At 35.1% G+C, this 16803-nt stretch overlaps 1 protein-coding gene across 22 annotated transcripts in view; it reads right to left on the bottom strand.

Annotated features, from left to right (window-relative positions):
• Window positions 1-16803, bottom strand: part of FAM172A (family with sequence similarity 172 member A) — a 425882-nt gene that overhangs the window by 397360 nt on the left and 11719 nt on the right. For 16 of the 22 annotated variants that reach the window (XM_049108239.1, XM_049108250.1, XM_049108234.1 and 13 more), the window contains exon 2: window positions 8093-8164. The exons of 5 other annotated variants lie outside the window; for them this stretch is intronic. In XM_049108239.1, coding sequence (XP_048964196.1) covers window positions 8093-8147 — 55 coding nt within the window. In that variant the 5' untranslated portion in view covers window positions 8148-8164. Of the gene's footprint in view, window positions 1-8092; window positions 8165-16803 lie in introns of those variants that run through there. One more of the 22 variants, XM_049108243.1, reaches the window with a different exon arrangement.

Genomic DNA, 16803 nt, shown 5'->3' with positions numbered 1-16803 from the left:
GTAAACATTATATATAAAGTTTTTGTAAATCACAGTGCTCTAGTCTAGCTACTTCCAAGTCTGTGCATTGCATGTTGTCTGTCAATGACAATGTGCCTCCCTGGCTTGTCACTAGTCTTTACATACCTCTTCTAATGATTTACTGATTTACTTTGGTTATGATTTAGTTAATTCCTTGACTATATACCACTTAATAACACCCCAATTTTACCTAATTTCTAACAAAGAATGAAATTTAATAATAATTGCTTTATTATTATCAGAACTGATCCCACATATTGTATTAACTTACTTCAAAGTTAGAAATATACCATTTGCTATACAAACAAAAATAAAGAAAAACTTAAGCATATAATCAAGCAATTTACTCTTAATGCCAGTAAACCATACTAATAACATCAGCAATAAAATTTAATGGTAAAGTTAAGCTTAGTGGAGACCACATTTGTACTGCAAATAAGGCATTTAAGTACCACTCATATTCAGTGTCTACTGACAGTGCATTCTTTGTTGTTTACTTAGGGAGAAAATCTCTGTGAAGTCTGATTTTACCGAAATGTGTTAACAATGAGGAATGTTATCATTTAAGTGCCTTCAGAATGGATTTTTTTCACTTCTAGAATTTCCCAATTCTTTATAAAGTGATAGTACTTTCTAGAATTTCACGTTTGTACCATATTTCAACAACGCCCAATCATGGAACCAACAGGCAATGAATTCAGAAAGATGTGGGGAGGCTCTATATTGCTGTGATACTACAAAATCTGATCTTAAAAAAAAAGAGAATTAGGAATTCGGAATCTCAAGTCATCATTTTAAACTACCATATTAGTTACAGTGGTTATTTACTTCATTCGGGAAACAATACACACAATTCATACCTTTCCTAAATTAACAAAGGGTTTGAGACAACAAAATTCTCTTATTCCAAAAGCAAAGGGCTTTGAACCCTGTTGGCGTTATAAAATATTTTGCCCTAACAAAGACAACTCTTACTTAGCCACAATATTAATTACAGGAAATTAACTCTGTGGCACTGAAGTCGTCAGCACAAGGGCACTGTGTGGAATGTTAAGCCATTTATGTTATTAGACCTATGCTTAAACACAGTATGCCAGATGGCTCTCATTACTATTGTCTACATGAGCACAAAGGGGTGGAATCCCTTCCCATGATCGTGCGAGTCAAGAATTTTACAACTAGATTTCAACATTATAGATAGGTCTGCTGAGTGACCCTCCTGTTGAGAATAACAAAGAAGGTCCATTACAAAACTTAGAATATCTACAAATGTTGCTCACTAAATTATCATAAAGGAAGAAATAACAATTTCAATATTTGCAGGAAAAGTATTTAATAAAATTTGATACTTATTTTTGGAAGAGAAGCCAAAGCAAAGGAGGAAAAAAGGAATACCTTTAATGTAATAAAGAGGTTCAACAAAACAAAAATACAGTAAAATTGCTCTTCATGGTAATATATTAAAAACATTCCTTTTAAAATCAGGCACCAGGGCAGCCCGGGTAGCTCAGCGGTTTAGCGCCACCTTCGGGCCAGGGCATGATCCTGGAGACCTGGGATCAAGTCCCATGTCAGGCTCCCTGCATGGAGCCTTCTTCTCCCTCTGCCTGCCCTTCCCTCCCTCTCTCTCTCTCTCTCTCTCTCTCTCTCTCTCTCTCTGTCTCTCATGAATAAATAAAAATCTTTAAAAAAATAAAAATAAAATAAAATCAGGTATCAGAAAAGAATGCCCATCATTACCACTTTACTACTTTTTACTTCTAATCAAAGTTTTCTGGGGGTTCTACTAGTATAAAATATGAAAAAGTAAATAAAAATGTATCAGGATTGAAAAGAGAAAGTTTTTATTTGCAGGTAATATGACTACACAAAACAACAAAACAAAATAAGAAGAGCCAAGGAACAAAAATTTCTAGATCAAAAATGAAGAGTATTTAAGTCTATTATTAGAAATAAAAAGAATATAGCATGATGGCTAAAGTGATTTTTATATAAAAACAAAGTATATTTATAAACACCAACAATAGTTATAAAGCATAATTTTTTTAAAAAAGACATCATTTTTAAATGCAAAAAATAAAAACCTACAAAGAATAAGTCCAACAAAATATGTGTTAAACCTATATGCACAAATTGATAAAATGTTATTGAAAGACATTAATAAGACTGAAATATATGACAAGATGTATCATATTCACGGACAGGAAAACCCAAGACTCTAAAGATATCAATTTTTCTCTAACTGATAAGTGGATTCAATATAATTCCACTCAAACCCAACAAAATTTGGAAAAACTAATTCAAAAAGTTCTAAGAAGAATAGCCAAGAATATTTAAAACACACTTCTAAAGAAGAATATTATAGGAAGACTTGCCTTACTAGGTATCATCATAAGTAACACAGTAAGTCATTACTAATGGAATAAATAAATTGATCAACAGAACTACAAAACATATCTATATAACAGATTCATGTGACACAGATGACACTAATAGATCACTGGAGAAAGAATGGACTTTTCAATTGGGACAACTGGTTAACTACTATATAGAAATAAATAAATGATACTTACCTCACTCCTTACATAAAGATCAATTTTGAATGGATTAAGGGCATAATGTAAAACTTTAAACTTTTAGGGAAAATATAGGAAACTACTATTATGAAACTGGAGCAAGGAAAAAATGTGTATTATTTTACACCTGCTAGACTAGAAATAATTAAGAAGTCTGACAATATCAGAAGTGAAAGAGAATGGAGTCAAAGGGAAATTCTTATTCATACTGCTAAGCAAAATATAAATTAGTAGGGAGACCTGGATGGCTCAGTTAGAAGAGCATGTGACTCTTGATCAGGGGTTGTGAGTTCAAGCTCCATACTGGGTATGGAGATTACATACACAAACATACTGAAAAAAATTCCAACTACCATTTTAAAAAACAGCAAAATATACATTAGTGTAAAAATTTTCAAAAAACTGGCATGATATTTCCAAATTAAAATTCTTATAATCTTAATCCAACAATCTTATATCTTGATTCAGTACCTGGTCCTGTTCATGCAGACAATAAGACAGGTATGTAAATGTTCATAGAATATTCATGTCATCAAAAAGCCAGTTTATTCATTATCTATAACTATATAATAAATTACTTCAAAATGTAGTTGCCAAAAATAATAAACACTTATCATAATCTCTTACAGTTTCTGTAGATCACAAATCTGAGAGCAGCCCATCTGGGAGGTCCTGAATCTGGCTCATGAGGCTACAAGTAAGATATATCGGACAGGTCTGCAATCATCTTAAGGCCTGGCTAAAGATACAGGTAACTCACACAGATAAGTTATTGATACCCATTGCTGTTGGAAGCCTCATTCCCTCCCACATGGGCTTCTTCACAAGTCGGCTTGAGGATTACCAAGACGTGGCCTCTGAGAAAGGCCCAGGAGAGCAAGGGGAAAGCTGCCAAAGTCTCAGCATCACTTCCTTTTTATTAAAATAAATAAATAAATAAAAGATTTTATTTATTTATTCATGAGAGACACAGAGAGAGAGAGAGAGAGAGGCAGAGACACAGGCAGAGGGAGAAGCAGGGTCCATGCAAGGAGCCCGATGTGGGACTCGATCCCGGTCTCCAGGATCACACCCTGGGCTGCAGGCGGCGCCAAACCACTGCGCCACCGGGGCTGCCCTCAGCATCACTTCCTTGACACTCAACCAGCACAGGAAGCAATCCTGTTCAATGCAGGAGGGGTCTATACAAAGGCATGGATATCAAGAAGCAAAAATCACTGGGACTATCTTAGAGTCTGGCAACCAAAACTGGAAAGGGTTGTTCTCCAATTATAGGAGGGCAAATCTATTGCAATGTATTAATAGAGGTGGATACTATATAATAGTCAAAGTGAATAAATCACAATAACACTCAAAAATATGGATAAATTCTCTAAATTTTCAAATAATATTGAGTTAACAACTTAAGAAACTACAGACAATATAATATTTATCTAGAGCTCAAAAACAAACTAAACTAAAACAATTTATAGGTATCACAATTTAGGTAATAAAACTATAAGAAAAATCAAGAGAAAAACACAAAATTCAGAATAATGATTATCTCTGAGATGGGGATCTCAGGGATCATGATCTGAGCCAAAGGCAAAGCTCAACCACTGAGCCACCCAGGCGTCCCAGAATAAACAGGTTATTGAGTAAACTGCAGATATCAATAAAATATTGTATCCAATCTAAAATCCAATTGATTCATTGCATATTTTGAAATGAAACTAATTTTCTGAATAAAAACTGATTTCCTCAAAAGCGCTGGCACCAGTTATTTAAAAAGATAAACTGGGCAGCCCCAATGGTTCAGTGGTTTGGCGCCGCCTTCAGCCCAGGGTGTGATCCTGGAGACACGGGATCAAGTCCCACGTTGGGCTCCCTGCGTAGAGCCTGCTTCTCCCTCTGCCTGTGTCTGTGTCTCTCTCTCTCTGTCTCTCAGGAATAAATAAATAAAATCTTTTAAATAAATAAATAAATAAACTGTAAATGTTTTTTAAAACATCTATTAAAAATAACATTCAACAACTTTACACTAAAATATGTAAAAATATAAGGATGCATTTCTGAAAATGTCAAATGTCATTTATGTTTTTGTTCATTGTTTCGTATATTGCCTCTAAAAGTATAATTAGTAAAATTGGCCTTTGAGAATATATAAGTGATTAAAATTTTTTATGCAGGCATAGGGGCAGTTATAAGCAACTGGAAAAAGAAAGATAAAGACTGGGCAGCCCCGGTGGCGTGGCAGTTTAGCACCGCCTGCAGCCCGGGGCCTGATCCTGGAGATCCAGTCCCACGTCGGGCTCCCTGCCTGGAGCCTGCTTCTCTCTCTGCCTGTGTCTCTGCGTCTCTCTGTCTCTCTCTGTGTTGCAGATAGATAGATAGATAGATAGATAGATAGATAGATAGATAGAAAAAAAGAAAAGAAAAGAAGAAAAGAAAAGAAGAAAAGAAAAGAAAAGAAAAGAAAAGAAAAGAAAAGAAAAGAAAAGAAAAGAAAAGAAAGATGGAGACTAAGAACTCAATTCAGAAGAATCTGTCCCCTTTACTACTAACCGATGGGCTCTAGTCACAAAAAACTATTTCCCACAGAGTATCATCTGCCAATTTTTCAACATGACACAAAAATGGGCTTTAATTCTGAGGAAAAAAAACAGTAATAACATTCCATGCTTTCCAAAATAAGGTGAAAAAGGAAAATGCTGTAACAGCAGCCACTGGAGGGAGGACTTGATGTTAGAATAAGAATAAAACAAGCATAAAATATTTTATCTGGTGCTTTGTCTGAACATAACATTTTGTTAAATTCATTTCTATTTGTTTAAATGACAAATGCTGAAAACACTGCTTTTTCTGCAAGAGAGTTAAACTTCCTTTCACTGAAAAACAGATGTTGATTCCACCATCTTTTATTGGTGCACAAATTAGCAGTAAGAAAATTATAAAGCTGCTTAGACTAACAAAGAATTAGCATCAATACTTAGCCAAACTATATAAAGGCCTATATTTGATTTTAAATAAGCTTATAGGGATCCCTGGGTGGCGCAGCGGTTTGGCGCCTGCCTTTGGCCCAGGGCGCGATCCTGGAGACCCGGGATCGAATCCCACATCGGGCTCCCGGTGCATGGAGCCTGCTTCTCCCTCTGCCTGTGTCTCTGCCTCTCTCTCTTTCTCTCTCTGTGACTATCATAAATAAATAAAAATTTTTTTAAAAATAAATAAATAAATAAATAAATAAATAAATAAGCTTATATTTTGTTCATTTGAAATACCATCCACAAATTTTTCTTGAAAAGTAACCCCTCAGGTATTACTTAGACCCTACCTGAAATCTGACTGTAGCATTACTCTTCATGTGGTTGAAGGGTTTGGTTTAGTTTCTAATGAAAATATTCATATATTTTAATACTTGATGTAAACCTGGTGTTCCACGTACACACACACACACACACACACACACACATATCCATATACACACTCACACTTCAAACCTTCAGTGCTGGCCATTTACAGATCACTAACAGATTTATTATATAAAGCAAGTTTAAATAAAGATTCAAAACATAAATCACAGAACTGGAAGGGCAGGGAAGCTATCTCTTTCACATTCCCAGTTTCTATTTTAACAGTGGTTATATACTATACAATAGACACCAGGCTTGTATAAAGTCCTGAAACAATTCTAAACATAACTCCCTTCCCATTTAAAATGATTCCTTACACAATCAATATTTTAGAATTGACTTCTTCAACTCAAGAATCCTACTGCGTTTAATCAATGAGCCAACAAAACTGCCAGTTCTGAGTAACCATTCAGAAGGAAAAGCAAGAAATGAAGTGCAGAGTAAAGTCTGAAATACTTTCACTAGAGGGACACAAAAATTCATCCGACAAGATATTCAAGTGAGTAGGGTACACCTAAACTAAGAAAATGGATCTTAAGAAAAATTGGCAACAACAAATACAGAAATAATATAACTCAGACACTTGTGCAAAAAGAAAAATTTAACAAGGCTATCAATTAAAATGACACATACTATATCAAAGATGTGTTTCTAAAATACTTTAATATTATTAATGTTTTAAAAGTATAGGGGAGAAAAGTATAGGGAAACTATTTTAGGACTTTGGTAAAAATGGGGAAAAAATGGAATTTTATGAAGTAAATACTTGGCCCTTAATTTTTTATGTTTTAATTTTTAGATCTCCCTAATATTAACAGGACTTTAAACCTGGAGAGAAAATATATGGGAAAATATATATGGAAAAATGCCTGAAGTATTCACTTACCAACAATAAACCAAAGCTTTGTTAGTACAGAATGTAAAGCATAAAGAAAACCTCACCCAAATGTTTGGCAAAAATTCAAAACATGTGTTAGGCAATAAGACATCTTAATAAATAAGATTACCAATAGCTCTGTAACTCTGTAGGTAAATATGTGTTGAAAGGTTGAAATTAATGACAACAAACATAAATGACTATTGCTTTAAAAATTGTGCTGCTGGGATCCCTAAGTGGTGCAGTGGTTTGGCGCCTGCCTTTGGCCCAGGGCGCGATCCTGGAGACCCGGGATCGAATCCCACATCGGGCTCCCGGTGCATGGAGCCTGCTTCTCCCTCTGCCTATGTCTCTGCCTCTCTCTCTCTCTGTGACTAACATAAATAAATAAAAATTAAAAAAAAAATTGTGCTGCTGTTGCTATTAGGCCAACCCTTAGAGAAAACAAAAGGTGGTTGGGCTCTGAGAGAAATACATTTTAATGTTTATGTCTAAGACTCTCTAACGAAAAAACCTTTTATTTTTAGAGTAATCTTTACTACAATGTGTTATTTCATTTTACTCAGATTTTGTTTCTTCTATATCTTTCATAATAAAATTCATGTTTAATTAAAAATAAAGTTTAGGGCAGCCTCAGTGGCCCAGCGGTTTAGCGCCGCCTTCAGCCCAAGGCATGATCTTGGGGACCCAGGATTGAGTCGCGCATCCGGCTCCCTGCATGGAGCCTGCTTCTCCTTCTGCCTGTGTCTCTGTCTCTCTCCTTTTGTGTCTCTCATGAATAAATAAATAAAATCTTAAAAAAAAAAAAAGTTTAAATTTTAGGACATGAAGTATTTCTACTCTGACACTTTTCACTTATTACCTTTCCTGAAACGTTTTCCTCAAATACTGTACTCTCAGAAGTACTTCATGAATTTTAGCTCTTTGTATTTTACATTACAGTCATCTATGTACAAGTCGTATCATCTCTCAGAGGATAAGCATTGTGCCTTTCACATCTTGGCATTTCTTACATAATATGAGTTCATAAATGTTGTCACCAGTAGGGCTTTGCAACATAATCAAAGCCTATAAAAGCAGATAACATCACCCCAAAATGGAGGAAGTAAGGATAACTAATGCAAAAAAGAGTCCTTGGGGATCCCTGGGTGGCTCAGCGGTTTGGCATCTGCCTTCGGCCCAGGGCGTGGTCCTGGGGTCCTGAGATCAAGTCCCGCATCCAGTACCTTGTGTGGAGCCTGCTTCTCCCTCTGCTTCTCTCTCTGTCTCTGTGTCTCTCATGAATAGATAAATAAAATCTTTAAAAAAAAAAAAAAAAAGAGTCCTTACTTCATTTTTGAAACTGCATTTATACAATTTAGTAAACAAGTAATACTAAATGATACTCTTTCAAATGAGGCCTAGTAGCTAATTTAGATTAATCACTTAAATAATAAAGAGAGAGACTATTAGAGGATATCACAGGATTTAGATGATGTGTATAGTCAAGGTCTCATTCAGGAAGCAGTAATACACAGTAGAGACAACAGTCACATAGAAACGGAGGGTTTACATAATATTTGTAATCAGGGCCGCATTCAGAAGGAAGGAATACAATCTAAAAAATAATAGCTGTAAGGAAACACAGTATCACTTCATTACTGGGTTGAGACATAGGCAGAATCTTCCATCTTTTTCTAAGTTTAAGACTGATTTTAGGATTTCAGAGTGTTCTGAAATGTATAGTAGACCAGAAAACTTTAAGGATGCATAAACAGAGCTGCATGGAAAATGAATATACTATCTTTTAATAATCATATGGCTCAATGAAAGTACAAGACTGATCCAATGAGAAACTTTTCAAGAAAGAGGAAAATAGTAGAAGAGCAAAAAGACATCCCTCTCAAATAACACTCCTGCAACTTCTCCCATTAGGTTAACACATAAACAATCTTAGCTGTTTTATGTATATAGGATATATGACAGATGATGGCAAACTGACTCATAAATGGGAAAGAACCGCAAGATTTCAAACCATTTGTAAACATTTGAATGTAACAAATTCTGACATTTTAACTCTGATTTTCTACTCCAGGCACTTGATTTTGCAATGCCAGGTATATGGAAGAGAGTAGAAAAATCAAATTAAAAAAAATTAATCCAGGATTGCATTCCATCTACACCCTAACCATCTCTACCTAATAGTCAATTTACCAAAATACCAAATTTACCAATATGGTAAATTAGCTGCAGTAGTGGAAAACTAATAGCAAATAACTACAAGTTAGAATGTGTAACCCTTCGGCTCATTTCAGCAATCTATGATGTTTTAGGCATTATATGTAGGGCAGACATAGATTATCAATGTTTTCCAAAGTTCACTATATAATAAATTACTGAACAAAATCAATAAAATAACACATGTGCCCTATCCACATCTAAATTCTGCATTTTAATTTTAATGATGTATAGCAAACTATAAATACCACATAGGCAGTTACTTTTCAAATCATACTTGGTGTTAAAAGACAGTAACACACACAACTTAAAGCTCCCTAAATCAGAGGAGTGTCTTCCCTGAGAGAAGACAAATTATCAGGGTAGAGAACAGTATGACTGCAAAAGCACTGAGTAATGAGTACAGAATCAAAAATGGGATCCCTGGGTGGCGCAGCGGTTTGGCGCCTGCCTTTGGCCCAGGGCGCAATCCTGGAACCCGGGATCGAATCCCACGTCGGGCTCCCGGTGCATGGAGCCTGCTTCTCCCTCTGCCTGTGTCTCTGCCTCTCTCTCTGTGTGTGTGACTATCATAAATAAATTTAAAAAAAAATGTTGAAAAACTAAATTCTTTCTTCTTGAGATCAGGAACAAGGCAGGAATGCCCATTTTCACCATTAACTGTACTAAGAGAAATACATGTGGATAGGTATATAAAATGCAGCATTTGATTGCCTTTGCCAATTAATTTATGAATACCTACTTTTATCATTAAGTGAACTGAAAGACATAAATGTGGATATGGTAAATAAAATGTAGTATTTGACTGGCTTTGTTCACAAATTTATTATAAAGTGAGCTCTGGACACATTGATAATCTGCGTGCCCTATACATAATGCTTAAGTCATTGCTGCTATGAGGGAGTGGGGATTGGCTCAGAGATTGGAAGAAAAAAGTAAAACTATCTTTAATTGCATTTATGTGACCGTTTACATGGAGAATCCTATAGAAACTAAAAAAAAAAAAATGACTACTTCAACAAATTTTAAAAGGTGAGAGAATACAAAGCAAATGTATAAAATTCAATTGTATTCATATAAAATACAGGTACATAAAAATCCAGAACAATCAGAAATATAGAAAAAATCATTTCAGTGGTGGCAAAAACATAATTCCTAAAAATAAAGCTAATAGAAGGTATACAAGAAAAAGAAAAGGTATCCAAGAATGCTACATTAAAAATCACTTTATTGGGAAAAAAATCCTGAATAAATGGAAAGAAATATCACTTTCAGGGATTAGAAAACTCACTATTTTTAAGATGCTGTTCCTCCCCAAACTGATTTATAAATTCAACACAATCCCAATCAGATCACAGGAGGCTATTTTATGGATATTGGAAAAGTTATTTCTAAAATTCATATAGAAATGCAGAAGACATAGAAAAAATCTCACAGCAGAACAAAGTGGACGAAGTACCCTATCTAATTTTAAAAATTATCATAAAGCTATAGTAATGAAAACAGTTTGGTATTGATTGAAAAAAAAAAAGATAATACATATTTTAAAAAAGCCGAACAGAGTCTATAAATAGGCAAATACAAAGTCAATTGATTTCCAACAAAGATATAGTCAACAGAAGGAAAGTCTTCAATAAACAGTGTTGACTCAATTGAGTATCTGTATGGAAAAAGATAAAAACCAACTCTTGGGCAGCCAGCGGGGCTCAGCGGTTTAGCGCCGCCTTCAGCCCAGGGTGTGATCCTGGAGACCGGGGATCAAGTCCCACATCGGGTTCCCTGCATGGAGCCTGCTTCTCCCTCTGCCTGTGTCTGTGCCTCTCTCTCTCTCTCTCTCTTTCTCTGTGTGTGTGTGTGTCTCATGGATAAATAAAATCTTTAAAAAAAAAAAACCAACTCTTACTTCACATTATACATAAAGAGTAACTCAAAATAGATCACAGATGTGGATATAATACCTAAAATTATAAAAATTCAGAACAAAACACAGGAAAAATCTTTGTAACCTTGGAGTAGATAAAGGTTTCTTAGGTATAAAACAAAACAAAAAAACATGAAACAGAAAAGAAAAAAAAATTAGTAAGCTGTGTCTCATTAAAATTTAAAAACATTCATAAAATAACATTAAAAAGTGAAAAAGCCACATACTTGAAGAAAATATTTGTAAAAGATATATTAGAAAAAAAGGCTTGTATCAAATTAAGGAAAGAACTCTTAAAATTGCATAATAAGAATAACCCAACTGGAAGTAGGCAAAACAAACAAAAGTCAGAACAAGAGAGCTACACAGGTAAATTCTACCAAACATTTCATATCTCTTCTTCTCAAACCATTCTAAAAAATAGAAGAGGAAGAAAAACTTCCAAATTCATTCTATGGGGCCCAATATTTCTGTGATACCAAAACTAGAAGAAGACACTACAAAACAAACAAAAAACCCCAGGCCAATATCTCTGATGAACATAGATGCAAAAATCCTAAACAAAATATGAGCAAACCAAATCCAACAATATGTTAAAACAATAATTCACCACAATGAAGTGGGATTTATTCCCAGGATAGAAAGGCAGTTCAATATTCATAAATCAGTCCACATGATACATCTTATCAATAAAAGAAAATATAAAAACCCTATAATCATCTCAACAGATGCAGAAAAAGCATGTGACAAAGTACAACATCCATTTGTGATAAAATCCCTCAACAAAGTAGGTTTAGAGAAGACATACCTCAACATAGTAAAGGCCTTTATGAAAAACCCATAGCAGACATCATACCCAATGGGAAAATACTGAGAGTTTTTCCCGAAGGTCAGGAACAAGAAAAGGATGTCCACTCTGACCACTTTTATTCAACATAGTACTGGAAGTCTAGCCACAGGAATTAGATAACAAAGGGAATAAAAGGAATCCACATTGGCAAGGAATAAGTAAAACTTCCACTATTCGCAGATGACATGATACTATATCTAGAAAACCCTAAAGATTCCACCGAAAAACTACTAGAATTGATAAATGAATTCAGTATAGTCACAGCATACAAAATCAATGTACAGAAATCCACTGCATTTCTATACACTAATAATGACAAAATGGAAAGAGATATAAGAAAACAATTCCATTTATAATTGTATCCAAAAGAATAAAATATCTGGGAATAATCTTAACCTAGGAGGTGAAAAACCTGTACTCTGAAAACTATAAAGCACTGATGAAAGAAACTGCAGACAACACAAAGATTAAGGGAATATATCCCATGCTCATGGAGTGGAAGAACAAATATTGTTAAAATGTCCATACTACCCAAAGCAACCTGATGATTTAATACAATCCCTAATAAAATATTGACAGCATTTTTCACAGAACGAGGACAAAAAAATCCTAAAATTTGTATGGAACCACAAAAGACCTCATATAGCCAACAGAATCTTGAAAAAGAAAAACAAAGCTGGAGGTATCACAACTCCAGATTTCTAGTTATACTACAAAACTACAGCAATTAAAATAGCATGGTCCTGGCATAAAAACAGACACATAGATCAATGGAATAGAATAGAAAATCTAGAAATAAAACCACAACTATATGTCAATTAATTTTCAACAACAAAGGCAAGAATAAGCGATGGAAAAAGAGTCTCTTCAACAAAGGGTGTTGGGAAAACTGGACATCTACATGCAAAAGAATGAAACTGGACCATTTTCTTACACCATACACAAACATAAACTCAAAATGAATTAAGCACCTCCATCTGAGACCTGAAACCATAAAAATCTAGGAGAGAACAGGCAGTAATATATCTGACACTGGATGTAGCAACATCTTTCTAGATATGTCTCCTGAAGCAGGGGAAACAAAAGCAAAAACAAACTACTGGGAATACATCTCAATAAAAAGCTTCTGCACAGCAAGGGAAACGATCAGCAAAATTAAAATAAAACCTACAGCATGGGAGAAGGTATTGCAAATGAAATATCCTATAAAGGGTTAGTATCCAAAATATATAAAGAATTTATACAATTCAATACCCCAAAATAAATAATCCAATTAAAAAATGGACAGAAGACATGAACAGACATTTCTCCAAGAAGACATCCACATGGCCAACAGATGCATGAAAAGATTCTCAACATCACTCATCATCAGGGAAATGCAGATCAAAACTATAATGAGATTGGGACATCCAGGTGACTCAGCAGTTGAACATCTGCCTTTGGCTCAGGGCATGATCATGCAGTCCTGGGATCAAGTTCTACACTGGGCTCCCTGCATGGAGCCTGCTTCTCTCTGTGCCTCGCTCTGTGTCTCTCATGAATAAATAAATAAAATCTTTTAAAAAAACAAAACTATAATGAGATCACCTCACACCTGTCAGAATGGCTAAAATCAGAAACCTAAGAAACAAGTGTTGTCAAAGATGTGGAGAGGTAGGAACCTTTATTCACTGCTGGTGGGAATGCAAACGGGCGCAGCAACTGTGGAAAACGGTATGGAGGTTCCCCAACAAATTAAAAACAGAACTACCTGGGTGCCTAGGTGGCTCAGTCAGTTAAGCGTTTGACTCCTGGATTTGGCTCAGGTCATGATCTCAGGGTCATAAGACTGAGTCCCATATCTGGCTCTGGGCTGGGCAAGGAGTCCCCTTTACATTCTCTCTCTCCCTTTCCTTCTCCCCCTACCCTGCCTCTTCCTCTTAAAAAAAAGAAAAGGAACACGAACGAGAACTACCCTATGATCCAGTAATCACACTAATGGGTATTTACCCAAAAAATACAAAGACAATAATTCAAAAGGATATATGCACCTTCATGTTTATGGCAGCATTATTTATAAGAGACAAATAGCCCAACTGTCCACGCATATATGAATGGATAAAGAAGAGTTGTATATATATGTATATATATAAAATTTGTATATATATGTTATGTATATAAAATTTGTATATATATATATGTGTGTGTGTGCGTATGTGTGTATATACACACATACGCACACACACACAAAGAATATTATTTGGCCATAAAAAATAATGAAATCAGGGCACCTGGATGGTTCAGTCCGTTAAGCATCTGCCTTCAGCTCAGGCTGTAGTCCCAAGGTCCTGGGATCCAGCCCCAGGTCAGGTTCCCTGCTCAGTGGAGAGCCTGCTTCTCCCTCTCCTCCCTGCTTGTGCTCTCTCTTGCTATTCTGTTGCAATCTCTGTCTCTCTCGCAAATAAATAAATAAAATCTTTAAAAAAAAATGAAATCTTGCAATTTGCAACAAAGTAGATGGAGCTAGAGAGCATAACACTAAGTGAAATAAGCCAGTCAGAGAAAGAAAAATACCATATGATTTCATATATGGAATTTAGGAAACCAAACAAAGGAAAGATAGAGACAGACCAAAAAACATACTCTTAACTAGAGAACAAACAGATGGTTACCAGAGGGGAGGTAGGCGGGGGGGAGGTGGTTATATGAAATAAGTGAAGGGGATTAAGAGTTCACCCATCTTAAGGAGCACTGAGTAATGTATAGAATTGTTGAATCACCACACTGTACACTTGAAACCAAACCACATAGCACTGTATGTTAACTATACTGAAATTTAAAAATAAATTAAATTTAATAGATTTCAAAAGAAAAGCAGGCAAAAATTTTAAAAGAAATATACAAATGACCACTGAAAAATGACATGAAAAAACATTTGGAGGTGATAGACACATTCATTATTTTGATTGTGATGATAGTTTCATGGATGTGTGCCAAAACAGACCAAATTATTTTAAATGTGTAAAGTTTATTGTACTTCAATTATATGTTAATAAGGTTATAACAGATAAAAGGAAGGAGCTTTTAAATGTTAAAAATGGTAACTGGAGGACGCCTGGGTGGCTCAGCAGTTGAGCATCTGCCCTCAGCTCAAGACATGATCCTGAGATCATGTTCTGGGATCCAGTCCCGCATAGGGCTCCCTGCATGGAGCCTGCTTCTCCTCCCTTTGCCTATGTCTCTGCCTCTCTCTGTGTCTCTCATGAATAAATAAAATCTCTAAAAAAAAAACCAAAATTGTAACTGGTATGATTTATTCTCTTTTTCTAAAATGTTTACATGTTATAGTAGTATGGAAAATACTACTATATATAGTAGTATGGAAATAGTACCCATGTTTCACATGGGTAGAAAAATTTGAGAAATATATAAACTACTAGAGAAGGAATTATTTCTTTACATTACAGTCAAACCTTATTATTTATTCCAAGCGATCAGCTAATACACATGAATACAAAAAAAAAAAAAAAAAAACCTTAATCATCACAAGTATTTAGCTCTGAGTGCAATTATAACTGCTATTAAGGAATTCATAAGACCGTAAACCAAAAAAATAGCTCTAAATATAGAAATTTCAAGCAGTCATATACTTTATTAATACATTGGAAATAATTAGATTTCCAATCTTACTCTCCAGGCAATTGAGCAATATTTACACACATGAAGAGGGCAAAAAGAAACTTACACTGATCTTCAGCAAGCGTCTAATAACTGTTATAGACTTAGAGAGCTTGGGAGTAGACATAGACATGTGATATTTCACAAAGATTAAAAAAAGCTCTAACATCAATGACCTTTATTAAATCAGCTGAACCAGCCTACAGTTTCCTACTATCTTTTCATTCATTCACTTAATGAAAATTTATTAACTGCTTCAAATATACCAGATTTTATGTTTGACAGAAGAGATGCCAAAAGGCAATAGAGTATATGGTTAAAACAACTGATAGTAGAGCCGGAATGCCTCTGTTTAAATTTTAACTCAGTCATCTATTCTATGTATTTCAGAAGGCAAGTTACTTATCCTTCAGCTGTGCAGTAAAAGGTTAACTGCACAGGCTTAAGGTGTTCAAACCCTGTATCTTCTAAAGAGGGCTGTCCCTTGACTGGCTTCTAAGAAATAACCAATAAGCCCTTGGAATATCATGCCTGATAAAAGTAAGAGTGTCTTTGTATACCTGAAGCCATGGGCCATGTCATATAGTTTATTCTAACCATGTGACTTACGGTGAGTGCATGCTTTCACCCACCTGAGTCCCGCAGCAAGCTGTATTAGTTTTATCTCTGTGGGGGCTAGAAACTGAGTAATTGCCAATTATGGGGGCACTCCATGCCTAGGTGACTAACATGACAACCCCTAAAAGAAAAACAACAACAACAACAACAAAACCTGGACTCCATGGCTCAGGAGAGCCTTCCTAGTAAGACTTTGCACTTGTTACACAGTGTTTGGGAAATTGAGCACTTTCCATATGACTGTATTGAAAGACAAGTGGAAGCTAGTGCTTTGTGTTTCCTGGACTCCTGCCCTACATGCTTTTTCTCTTTGCTGATTTTAATCTGTATCCTTTCACTGTAATAAACTGAAACCATGAATATAACAGCTTTTCTGAGTTCTGGGAGTTCTTCCAGCAAATCATCAAACCTGAGGGTTCTTAAGGATCCTCAACAGAGTAACATTGTTTCCACATCTAAAAAATGTATTTAATATTAGTTCTTACTTAAAGAGTAGGTGTGGTGATCAAAGTAATTAAAGTATGTTAGGTGCTTACAATAATGCCCAGCATATAATGTTTGCTGTTGCTCATGCTGTTACAAAAATAAGTGGTCCTAATAATTGAATAGCTTTGTCTAGTGAAAGAAGACATTAAATAATTAATCAGCAAGTGCTAAAAAAGTATGTGAGAAGA

The sequence above is a fragment of the Canis lupus genome, chromosome 3 (genome assembly GCF_003254725.2).
Source record: "Canis lupus dingo isolate Sandy chromosome 3, ASM325472v2, whole genome shotgun sequence".
NCBI classification, from domain to species: domain Eukaryota; kingdom Metazoa; phylum Chordata; class Mammalia; order Carnivora; family Canidae; genus Canis; species Canis lupus.
Note: the sequence above shows the minus strand (reverse complement) of the source record. Positions and strands in the feature narration are given on the sequence as shown.